Source organism: Paroedura picta, chromosome 13, assembly GCF_049243985.1.
Source record: "Paroedura picta isolate Pp20150507F chromosome 13, Ppicta_v3.0, whole genome shotgun sequence".
NCBI classification, from domain to species: domain Eukaryota; kingdom Metazoa; phylum Chordata; class Lepidosauria; order Squamata; family Gekkonidae; genus Paroedura; species Paroedura picta.
Genome location: NC_135381.1, coordinates 14,677,370 through 14,689,735, shown reverse-complemented (window position 1 = coordinate 14,689,735; position 12,366 = coordinate 14,677,370). Strand labels below are relative to the sequence as shown.

The 12,366-nt window shown below is 45.2% G+C and overlaps 1 protein-coding gene across 4 annotated transcripts in view; it reads right to left on the bottom strand.

Annotated features, from left to right (window-relative positions):
* Window positions 1-8,011, bottom strand: part of OSBP2 (oxysterol binding protein 2) — a 124,476-nt gene extending 116,465 nt beyond the window's left edge. The window contains exon 1 of one of the 4 annotated variants that reach the window (XM_077308935.1): window positions 7,519-8,011. In XM_077308935.1, the coding sequence (XP_077165050.1) occupies window positions 7,519-7,796 (278 nt within the window). In that variant the 5' untranslated portion in view covers window positions 7,797-8,011. The remainder of the gene's footprint in view (window positions 1-7,518) is intronic. The other 3 variants (XM_077308936.1, XM_077308939.1, XM_077308938.1) reach the window with 3 other exon arrangements.
* Between the last annotated feature and the right edge of the window lie 4,355 nt (window positions 8,012-12,366).

The window sequence follows — 12,366 nt, the reverse complement described above, 5'->3', positions numbered from 1 at the left end:
GAATTATCCATTGAGCATGTGCAGAGATCCCAAACAAGATGCATTAGGACTGCTGCATGTTTGTGACAAGCACAAATTTGGCTTATTCTTAGTCTCACAAACACAAACATATCCTTAGTTTATTTCCCAGTAAACAGGGTTCCAAATCAGGAGCACACATTGTTTAGATTTGTGAAGGTGCCCACATCTGGACATCGCAAGCTGGAATAAGAACTAGCTTAGAAGACTTCAATCACACCTCTGTGTGTAAAAGGAAGAAGAGAGGGATCACACTAGCCAGGATCTTGCTTATAAAAACAGGCTCCAATTTGTTTGTGAAATCTAAATGCAGGCACAAAGTGATACCGAACAATAAATAGCTTCCATCGTTTTCCTTTCATCTAAGTAAGAGCTCAACAAATCCCAGGCATCATGTGCCCTGTAATTTTATTGTGGCTCCTAGCATTTTGAGCATTGACTTTACTGTAGCACGTCTCCGTGATTCTCAGTGAACCACTTCACCTCAGAATGGGATATTGCATGGCACCAAGTTAATATTACCCCTTGTTCATATACATAACTTTGCTAGAAGACTGCAAGTGAGCCATTTCTTGAGAATAGTCTATGGCAGGGGTAGACTGCGGCCCTCCAGATGTCCATGGACTACAATTCCCAGGAGCCCCTGCCAGCGAATGGGCCAGCCACAGCTGATGAAGGAGCCTTTCAAGAACTGCAGCTGGCTCAAAAGACTTTCATGATGAATTATATAGTTCTTGTAAAAAGTCAATGCATAGCTCCAAGGATTCTTATGCTAGCAGAGCTCTAAATCAAGTTATTAATCCCACTGAAATTGAACTTTACAGTTTTTGTACATCAATCATATGTAACCTAAAGGGTTACCACAGCAGAACAAGCAGGAAACATTTCAAGTTCGCACCATGCAACAGTATCAGCTTTTGGTTTATTTTCCAAAGATTCCCAAGAATACGTCATAAAAAAACCCTATTGAAGGTGAGGGGCAGAATTATTTTAATCCCCTTCAAGTAAAAAAAAACAAACAGATGAGAAGTTTCTGGTTATGGTTTAGCATCAGTTAAGAATCTGATTGAGACTAATCCGACCCAACAACATCCATAGGTCCCCCCCTCCAGACACCCCCGGGTCCCCCCCTTCAGACATCCCCCTCCAGAATGAATCTGACCTCCCTTGGGTTTCTCTTAAAGTTGTCATTGCTATTGAAATTTTTGTTCAATTGAATGGTGTAATATTCTGTTATTCTTATAACCACTGTTGAAACTGTTGCTGATATGTTATGACTGTTCTTATATCTATGATGTTCTATGTAATGCCCCCAGAATGTTCCATGTAAACCGCCCTGAGCCATACGGGAAGGTGGTATCAAAATCTAAGAAATAAATAATAAATAAATAAAATTGTTTCCTCACTGGGGAGAAACTTGGAGCAGAAATGAAGAAAATAAACAAAATATATCTTATGCGCCACTGGCCCTTTCCCTAAAGGTCTGAGGCCTTCAAAGCTGGAAGAGGTCTGTAAAGTTTATAGCCCCATCCTGACAGTAGAATAAGATACTGTTTGTTTCCTACTGCTCCTGTATCAAACAAATAAAGGCTACAACCAGCCAAGGCTGACAAAGACCCCCAACCATGACACAGCTTGATTCCATCAAACACTTTGAACAAAGATTAGCATTAGCCACTAATACACAATCATGCCTCACATCAGGGTCACTTGCCCGTAAATTCAGCCTGCTGCTTCCAAGAAAAGATTCTTGCTACTCACATATAATTGCTTCCCTCGTCTGTTGTGCTTCCAAACTGATTATGAAACACTTTGTTATAAAGTAAACTGAAGATGCTAGTGCTGACATTTAAAAGCCCAAACAAAACTTGAAGCCAGGTTACATTTGTAAACACTCCTTCATAAAAGCAAAGTCCTATTATAGGTAAAGGTATCCCCTGTGCAAGCACCTAGTCATGTATGACTATATGTATTTCAGTCTGCCTGTTGTCACTGTCATAGCTTCATAGTTTATCTGGAAAAAAAAGTTTTGTCTCTCCTCAACAGTACAGCTGTTTGTCGCAAAGAAAAAAGCTTCCTGTGTCCGTTTCATTAGGATTTCTTGTCACTCCTTGTTTTACTTAGAACAAATTCAAGATACAAATATGGAACCTTGATTCAATCCATGAATACGGAATGCTTTGCCAATCATTTAGCTCCGCCCGCAGGCAAAGAAGGCAGAATAGTGTTTGGGGAGAATGCTTAAATAGCTGTCTCTTCAGCTGCATCCTGAAGTAGAATATCTCCTGCAGCTACATCTGTGCAAGTTCCCAATTTGACTGCAAATCAGGGTGAGACATGACAGCTGCTGTGCGGTGATGTGGTTTTGCTGGGGAAATATTGATTAATTAGGGCATTGTAAAATGTTCCAAAACATGACCTGATTTAGTGAATTTATTTTTGACTTATGCAAACTGCATTTTAAAACCAACATTTGAACATATAAATAAAATGGTAAGAGGGTGCTGAGAGGAGATGGGACTCTTCGCCTACCAATCAGGTAGGCTGTCCCGCCCCTGGCTGCATCCCCCTCCAACTTCTTCCATGTGGAAGAAGTACCAGCCTGGTAAGCGGGAGCTGGGAGGGAGGGCGGGCAGAGGGCCTGGGATTGTGGACCCACTGGGGGTGAAGAAAGGAGCAGGGAAGCCCCTGCCACCATTCGCCCCACCCTGAGCAGCCCCGGCCATGGCCTTGGTAGGCTTCAGTGGCACTCCCAAGGGAGCAAGGGTGAGCCAGTCCTTGCCAGCACTCCCACAACCCTAAGCAGCTCTGGCTGTAGCTTTGCCAGGCCTCAACAGGGCTGCCCATGGCAAGGGGGGGGGAACAGAATCCCCGCCAACATTCTCCTTCCTCCTCCAAAAGGCCTGCTGAAACCTCTCCAGGCCTGGGCGGGCCTGCCCGGGGTAGAGGTGGAGGATCTGAGTACCTTCCACCGCTCCCTCCCCTGCCCCCAAAAGGCCCACCCAGGCTTGGAGAGGCCTCAGCAGGCCTTTTTGGGGCCGAAGAGTGAGGCATGGGGTCCCCCCGCCAGTGCTCCCCCCTGCCCCCAAAAGGCCTGCCAAGGCCTCAGCTGGTCTGCCCAGGGTGGAAGTGGTCCTAGCACCTGTTGTATTTTCAGATACGTGCTTTTTTGCTAGTATTAATATTATATCCGGAGATGAACTCACCCTGAAATGTACAAAGCACTTGAGTGCAATTCAAATGTCATATTCAAACATATTTAGAACTTTATGTTGAGAAGAAGATTTTCAACTGGAATACTATTTGTAAATGTTAAGGGCAATATAGCATATATACTCTCATTTTTTTCAGATTTAGGAAAACACTTAACATTGCTGACACTAATTTTGCCACATCCAGTGAAGTGAGCATGATATGCCTTGGAGACAGACATCCACTTACTTATTTCTGATTTTGTTTTGTTGCACAATTTCACTGTTACTCTCCAGTGCGTCACTTCTTAGTTCCATATCACAAAGAGGCAAACCTCATTGAACACCGCAAGCGTTTCCTAAAAGATGGTTCTACCAACCAGTCTATGTGCAAGGAGAACTTATTACGCTACTTATTGTACTTGTTTTGACTCTCCAAAAGCAAGTGGTCTTGAGAAACAATAATTTGTCTATTCTTTTTGCCTTGATTGAGCTGAAAGCCTAGTTCCACTCCAAAGTGTCCTATGCAAACCACAAGGTCCCTGGACCACACTTTGCATGCTTTTGGAAACTGAAATAAACATTAAATCAGTTTGGGATTTGCTTTCATCTACAGTCCAAGATGAAATAGGATTCTTAGCTTTGATTTCAATTTGACATGCACAACCATTCAGGTAAATTCATAACTTTACATTTATTTACAAATCAATAAAAAATACATGTGCATGGATATTTACTTGAACAGCATTAACTAGAGTTTCAAATCTGCCATGGGCGCCAAATGTTGTAAAGGCCACAGCATCCATTAATTGCAATTAATGAATACGGTGGTTTTTTAAAAATGGGAGATTTTCCACAGAAAAATAAAACACTGAAAAATTTCCCACCCTACATCTGAGCAGAGCTCAAGGTTGCTATTTTTTTAATTGATGACGCAGCAGCACATGAAAGCAGAGAAGGTTGAGGTCTGCTGAGCTCAAGATTGGAGGGGGCGAGAGAACAGCGCACATATTCATGCGGCAAATGAATAGACTGAAAGGTGGGCTCTGCCACTACTATCCGATCAGGCTATGTTGGAGAGGAGGGTATTGTAATAGAATCCAGAGAGGAAAACAAGCCAATAAGCACTGTTGTGTAAAAAGTGTGAAAATTGGGAGCTGTGACCCTCAGTGTGTTCTCTCACCCATGCGTAATGACAAGATATAGCAATTTCATAGAGTGGCAATAAATAAATAAACCAGAGTCCCATGACATCTTCCTAGTATACGAGTGGTTTGCGGGAATAAAGCTGAGTTATTTGAAGGTGTTACAAGAGTTCTGTTTATTTTCATGTTGTTTAACCCCTGCCACTCACTGGAAGTGCAGGAAAATGATTGATCCCTAGTTCCTCTAAAAGTTCCTCTTCCACTTTTAGACTTAAGCCATTTTAAAATTTATATCTTGCTTTTCTCCCTAGTAGAGACATGAAGTGGCTCATCCTATTGTTCTCCCCTCTATCCTCATAGCAACCACCCTGTCATGTAAGCTGAAAGACTGCAAACCCAACAAGCTTTCAAGGTAGAGCAGAGAATCAACACCATTTGTTTTCTCAAAGGGAAATGCTTACCACATTACCACTCACATCCAGTTCTCTGTATTCAACATGATACTGTACCTCCCTCATTTTACATCTTCCTTGAGCAATTAGACAATCTTGATATTTTCCCAGATTAAAATAGAATAAGAATGAACATTTTTCAATAGCAATAAAGATATTTAATGTTTCTTCCCCATATTTAACAAAGCCACTACACAATTTCCTGAAATGGGAAGTCTGAAACTGAGGGTTTTAGTTAACTATTGTTAGTAGGGAAATCAAGCCATTTTATATATTATCATAATTGAGTAAGAAGGTAAACAAGGCAATCTCAAAGCTTTGTAGGAATCAAGTCTATTATGATTTTAATTAGATGGAATCCTTTAAAAAGCAGATGCAAAATAAAGTCTGCAGAAAGGATATGGTGTGCTTCCCTGTAAACCACGTAAACAGACAATACCTCTAACAATCTTCAGTACAGCCCCAGTCATTACTAGATTATTAAATCTCAATGTTAGAAAAACTGGAACAATCTTTCCAATTTTGAGCTAGCCTGAACTCTTACATTATAAGCTTCCCAGCCTAATCCTATACATGTTTATTCTGAAGTTTACAGTAATTAATTTCAGTGACTTACTGGCAGCTTTTGTTTTTCTGCACAAGGCTCAGCACACACACTTGCTCAACAGGATGAAATATCAATGGGTCTCTTTCCTTCTCTTCAGTGAAATGTTCATGTAAATAAGTTAGTATATGGAACTTCGAGCATATTAGATCCCTATGGCAGACATGTATGGCATTATGAATGGTTATTTTTGTACTGGCTGCAGAGATGAGCATCTTCCTTCCCCACCCCAACTTCCAAACACCTTACACAGTAGATCTACACATATAATTTGTTTCCATCTGAGTTTTACACAATCTAGACCAGAACATTTAGAATTTGGCCAGTAATCCTAAATGTATCACTGTATTCAAGAACATTTACCAGGATAAAACTTAGCTAAGTCACTGCAGTTTTTACACTAGTCTATAAACCAAGTTTAGCGATTATACTTCTGCTCCAGGTATGAAACAATAATCATTTCAGGTTTATGTAATGCACAAGCTTGAAACTGTCTAGTTTGTATAGCTATGTAATGACTGTAAAGATTGCAACGGCCTTTGGCTACATACAATAAACGTAACTTGAACTCAATGCACAAACAATTCTGCTTCTCTCAAGTGTAAGTCAAAAAGGACGAGGACATAATTGAGAGGCTGCAGAGGAGAGCTACAAGGTTGATCCGGGGCATGAGGACCAAGTCCTATGAGGAAATGCCGAGGGACTTGGGAATGTTCAGCCAGGAGAAGAGGAGGTTGAGAGTGGACATGACTGCTTCCTTTAAGTATTTAAAAGGTTGTCACTGAGAAGGCAGGGAGCAACAGCTTTAAACTACATGTAGAACAGTACTGGCTAGATATCGGGGATTCAGTCAGAGTAGTTCAAGCAGTAGAATAGACTGCCTAAGGAGGTGGTGAGCTCCCCCTCACTGCTGGGCTTTAGGCAATGGCTGAACAGATACTTATCATGGATGCTTTAGGCTGATCCTGCATTGAGCAGGGGGTTGGCCTAGATGTCATGTATGGCCCCCTCCAAGTCTACCATTCTATGAAAACATAACACTACACAGACAGGTGACAAAGAACTGTATCAAAGACAACATGTGGACACTGATATACATGCTTTTAGTTAAATGTAACTATTAAAAGCAGTCTGTCTTTTCTTCTACTGCAGAAAATCAACCTTTATCCATTTACTACCATTGCCAAAGGAAGAGGCCTCTGAAGGCTGAGTACTAAATCTTCAACACAGCATTGCCTATGGCGATAAACACTGCTTTCTATATTGAAAGAACTCTGAAATGCTATAGCATGCGAGTGTTAATAGTTTACTGAGCATCCAAGAAATGTTTTCTTCTCTTCATGTTAAATGCTCCTTTATTGCAGTTTTTCATAAGACATTAACAGCTCAACCTAGTTGAAAGGAAGCTCAAGGACAGGACTCAACTGTTTTAAGTACAGACCAGCAGTGCACAGCCTGTCCTTTGGAAATCTGTGCCCCCACAGAAGGTTTTAGCCCGCTTTCACTCATGTTACAACTAAACCATAGGCTGCTACGATGCCCTCCAAAAAATCAGAGTCCAGGAGCACCTTTAAGACCAACAAAGATGTATTCAAGATGTGAGCTTTCGAGTGCAAGCACTCTTCCTCAGACTATGATGCCCAAAGACTTTTTAAGTGGAATTAAAACTGCCAACTCCTTAAGACGGGTCCCTTGATGCCAAGCTCTGAATTTCCACGTATAACACCCACAACTAAGAATACCAGCGACGCACAACACACCTCTGCGGAGAACTCCTTGCCAGCGTGCCAAGGAGGGGGCACCTTACCCACAGTCCCTGCAAACTCCCACAACTCCTGGAGGAGCAGATCACGAAGCAACACACAAGCCCGTCACGCTGCAAAGGCACCCCCCCCCTACACACGCCCCCAGAGTTGCTGCAATCCACGTAATAGGCGCGCACCCGCAAACCCTCCCAAGTCCCCAGAGCCAACCCGATTGACCTCCACCCCCCTCGCCTCCGCTGCCCCCCTCCCCGGCTCCCCAAGGCAGGGCGCCAGGCACAGCCTCGCACCGAATGCCTCCAGCCCGGCCAGCCCATGCTCTGCCGGGCGCCGCGACTACGGTACCTGTAGTAGCTCAGCAGGCCGTTGCTGAGCACGAACCACCGGCGCTGGTAGCCCTTCAGGTAGTTGGTCCACTTGAAGAGCCAGCCCTTGTAGGTGTCGGAGCCGGGCCCGGTGACGGGCGGGGGGCCCTCGGAGCTGGCCGCGCTCAGGCTCATGGCGGCGCGGGAAGGCGGCGGCGGCGGCGGCGCCTGCTTGCAGGCCAGGCAGGGGACGGCGCTGAGCAAGGAGACCAGCCCGCGGGTGCTGCCGCTGCACGACGACGCGGCCGCTTTCCCCATAGGCGCCGCTGCGCCCGGCCCGCCTTCCCTCCGGCTCGCCTCACTCAGCTCGGCGGCTCTGCCCCGCCGCCGGGGCTGAGGCGAGGGGGCGTGGCTTCGGCGCCCGGCACGCCCTTCTCACCTCGGCACGTGATGCCCAGCTGGGGGGAGGGGGAGGAGACGGGCATGGCAGGACAACACGTCCCGCGCTCCCTCTGCCCCACCCTGCCGGAGGGCGGGGGGCGGAGCCTCTAAGTGCTTTGAGAGTTCGCAGGCCCTCTGGCGGCGGAAAAGAGAATCCGGCCACGGGGGGGGAGGGTTCTCGGAAGCGAGGGATTCTGGGAAGGGGGCGGGGCTCGTGGGTAGGGAGGGGAAGAGCGGGAAGTTCTGGGTCGCTTCATTGGTTGGTTTTCCCAGTAGGCGTGAAGCGTTCGTTTTACCTCAAGGCGTGCGCGCCTCAGAATCGGTTGGAAGTCCTCTTTACTCCTTGGCGAGGCTAGTGTCTGATCAGGAATGCTCCAGAGGCGGCGGGGGAAATGAGTTTAGCAAGAGAGTGCCCTTGGGTTGGAAAGGGATCTTCAGGTGGGCAGCCACGCTGGACCAAGGCAAACGAAAACGAAGCGGAAAGGAGGAAGTACGCAGACAAAGCCATTCACAAGGACGCCTTTTAAAATTTCATTATTATTTGTGATTAAGGTTGCGATTCATTGTGAAATGTATTTATTAAAAATAAAGAGATCTACAACATAAAATAGTTTGCATTACGTTCTTTTCTGAGTGCTGGTCTGAAGAAGCTGAAGGGCCTGCAAAGGGAGCCCCTCCGCCTCGCATTTGGGTTGAGGTCGACCAGAACGCAGCAGCCAGAGGTCTCACAGGAACGCCTTGAAGGGCCCACATTCAGCCCATGCTCGAGTGGCTACGCTGGTTACCAGTTGAAATCCCAGATCAAGCTTAAGGTCTTGGTATTTACCTTTAAGCCCATACGGGGTCTGGGCCCACCTGAGGACTGACTCTCTGCCTATGCCCCTCAAAGAGCATTATGCTCAACCAACTCCAACTGGCTGGTGATCCCTGGCCCCAAGGAAGCATGTTTGACCTCAGTGAGGGCTGTGCCATTCTCTGCCTTGCCCCCCACCTGGTGAAATGAGCTAGAGGAGATCCAGGCCCAGTCGGAGTTAGCGCCGTTAGCACAGAGCTTGCAAAAAGAAACTCTGCTGTTATTTTTATCTTGCCTAAGTGACTTGTGAGGGACTCCTAACATAGATACGATGACAAATTGTGATTGCTAACCTCCAGGTGGGTCCTGGGGATCCCCCAAAATTACAGCACATCTCCAAACGACAGATACCTGCAGCATCAGGTATCTCTGCTTCCCCTGCAGAATATGGCAACATCAGAAAGGAAGATGGGATGATATATTGTAGATTCTGGATAAAATCCCTTCACAAATTCTTCCCTCCAGAGGTACCACTGACCAAACCCTAGGAATTTCCCAGGTCAGTGTTGGCAACCCTGTGGTTTCAGTATAAATAAGAAAATTCCTGGACTTGAATTTCTCTTTGGCATATATGTTTCTGATTATATAATTCACAGACAAAAGACAGGCTCTTGACCTTGGTAACAGGGTCCTTGAGATAGACTTAGTAACAAGCGCCTTCTGAAAAAGACACTGACTTTTTTACTCTATTAATCTGCTGGGAACACCTATCTCCTCTGAACACCTTGGGGTTCTTTTAAGGGTGCAGCGCCCTCTGGTGGTCCTGAAGCTCCTTTCCATTGGCTCCGCTGGGCCCCCAGCTCTTCTTCACTGTTCTCTTCCCTCTTCCCCTCTTTGGTGTGACTATTCTTCCTTCCATCATTCACTTTGTCTCCCTCACTGTCTCTCCTCCTTCCTCTTTGCATATAACTTCAGCACTTCCCTCATCCCTCCTTTTTTCCCAGAGTGATGAGGACGATTGAATTCACATAACTTCTTCCAAAACATAAATCTTCTGGGGCAACTAGATTAAACCTAACATCAACAAAATAATAATACTAACCTAATGTCAACATAATATATTATTGTTATTCATTATCAAAACGGTCATGCATTTTTCTCCTTGTCCCTACTATCTCTTAGCCCCTTCTCCATTCCTTTACTACTTCAACTATTAAATAGAGTGGTAAGCCAAAAACATCTCCCACTGTTCTTGAAATTTTTTTTCTTCCTGATTATTTACCAATAGCGTTAATCTATCCATTTTTGGCCATCTCTGTTAATTTTTCAAACCACATTTCAATTGTGGGGATCTCCTTTATAACCTGCCGGTTGTCTCCCTTGCACCTGGATTTCTCATGGAAGGCCCAATCCCAACATTTGCCAGATACCTGGGAAGGCCTGGCTACAAAAGTAAGCAATATAGGAACTAGCAAGGGGTTTTCTTCAGCTCCTGGTTCACTTTAGTGTCTCACTTCACTCACAGAACACATATCTCTAGCCATTTTTGATAACTATAATAATACTATAATACTGTACCTATTTAAGACACACTTCAAAAATGTCATCCCACAGCTAAGGTAAAGGTATCCCATGTGCAAGCACCGGGTCATGTCTGACCCTTGGGGTGACGCCCTCTAGCGTTTTCATGGCAGACTCAATATGGGGTGGTTTGCCAGTGCCTTCCCCAGTCGATACTGTCCCCCCCCCCCCGCAAGCTGGGTACTCATTTTACCAACCTCGGAAGGATGGAAGGATGAGTCAATCTTGAGCCGGCTGCTGGGATCGAACTCCCAATCTCATGGGCAGACAGCTTCAGACAGCATGTCACTGCCTTACCACTCTGCACCACAAGAGGCTCTTTCATCCCACAGCTACAAAATGTTATTCCTTAGAATATTTTTGTTAAATTTCCTCACAGGGTTGGAATCAGTGCAACCTGGGAGTGCTGTGGCTTTTGACTGAAGGAGGAAGGATTGTGAATTGCAAAGGTTGACAGTCATTCATAATTTCTTTGCCAGCATTGTCTGCTTTGTCTATCCTAGCCAATGGCGTCATGACATTAAAAGTTATCCAGTGATACAGGCAAATGCTTCCTGTGTATTTCCTGTGTATTTCCTTCTCTCCTTCTCCTTCTTCAATGTTGGCTGAAACAACTGAATTTCTTTCTGTGAATCATGTTGAATGTGTCCTAATCCTTAATTTATATGTTTGCTATAAGATTTCCTAAAACCCTAGATCTTTCTACTACATTTCAGGTTTGCTCAAACAGATAGATGCGGGTGGAAGCCAGTTTATTGTTGGAGTCAACGTGAGCAATGACATCTACTGCCTATCCAATTTGTCAGCCATCGCTGCCGATTGCAACTCATCACTGCCCTGGATCCACATTCCAGGAAACCTCAAATACTACTTCTGTGGGCCACGGGGTTGTTGGGGAGTTAGCGCAGATGACACCATCTATTTCCGGCATGATGTCACCCCAGATTCCTGTGCAGGATCCAGCTGGGAGAACGTGCCTGGCTCACTTGCCATGATTGAGGTTGGGACAGAAGGAAATGTGTATGGAGTAAACAGTGCTGGAAACATTTACTGCAGGTACCACTAATGGGATTGTAGCCAGACCTGTCGGCAGGGTGGGATAGTGGGATGAGGGTGAACTTACTGGGAGCAGGAAATAATGCTTAAACACAACTTGCCTATGTGACCCAAAAGTGAATTAGGCATGTTAGAGATGGTTCTCTGGTTTTTGTGCAAACTCTATGATAGAAGATACTACCATTGAGTTTTGTCTAAAAATAGAGCGTCAGCCCCTGATGTGTTAACATCACTTCCGTGTCTTGTAGGCAAGTCTCATATAATTTTAGCATTCTGCCCTGTTTATGGCTGGCGCTAGAAAGGTGGAGACTGAAAGCCTAAGAGTCGCTGTCTTTTGACAGCGTAGTGTCATTTAGCAAAGGCTGTAGCACATCTTGAACCAGATGCCCTACATATGGTAGGATATGAACATCCACAGGTGTGCTCCAGAGCGTCGCCCTTGAGGCACTGCAGAAAATTCTAGTTTGGGGATCTGGCTGATCAAACGAACATATGAAATGGCTTTACAATTAATCTTCCCTCGGCCTATCAAGTCAGGATTCTCTGCTTGGACTGGCAGGCATTGTATAAGGTGGTTTCCACCCAGTGACAATTTTCTGTGTAGCCCTCATTGCCACTGGCAGAGGCATTTGTAGCTCCAGCAGAACATCCTCAAAAAGTCTCTCCCCCCCATCCTGCCCCATGTACCTAGGGTTGGAAAATTAGCAACATACTTCATTAGTCAAGTGAAATAATTTGCTATACATTTGATTGGTTTACTGGAATCCACCCATTCCACTTTGTAAGGGTGACTTTCTCGATCAGACCCAGGAGGACTGGAGACTTTGCCCCTTGGCCACTGGGTCTTTGGCTAAAGGGACAGGTGGTGGCATTATTGGAAGACTCATAATTTGGCCTGCGTTGGGGTCCCTTGCCATGCACGACAGTAGGGACCGGCCTGCGGATGGGGAAGTCCAAATACGAACCTTATCTTAATTTCTTGCTCTCACGGAACGCTAGTCTTGTCATGAATGATTA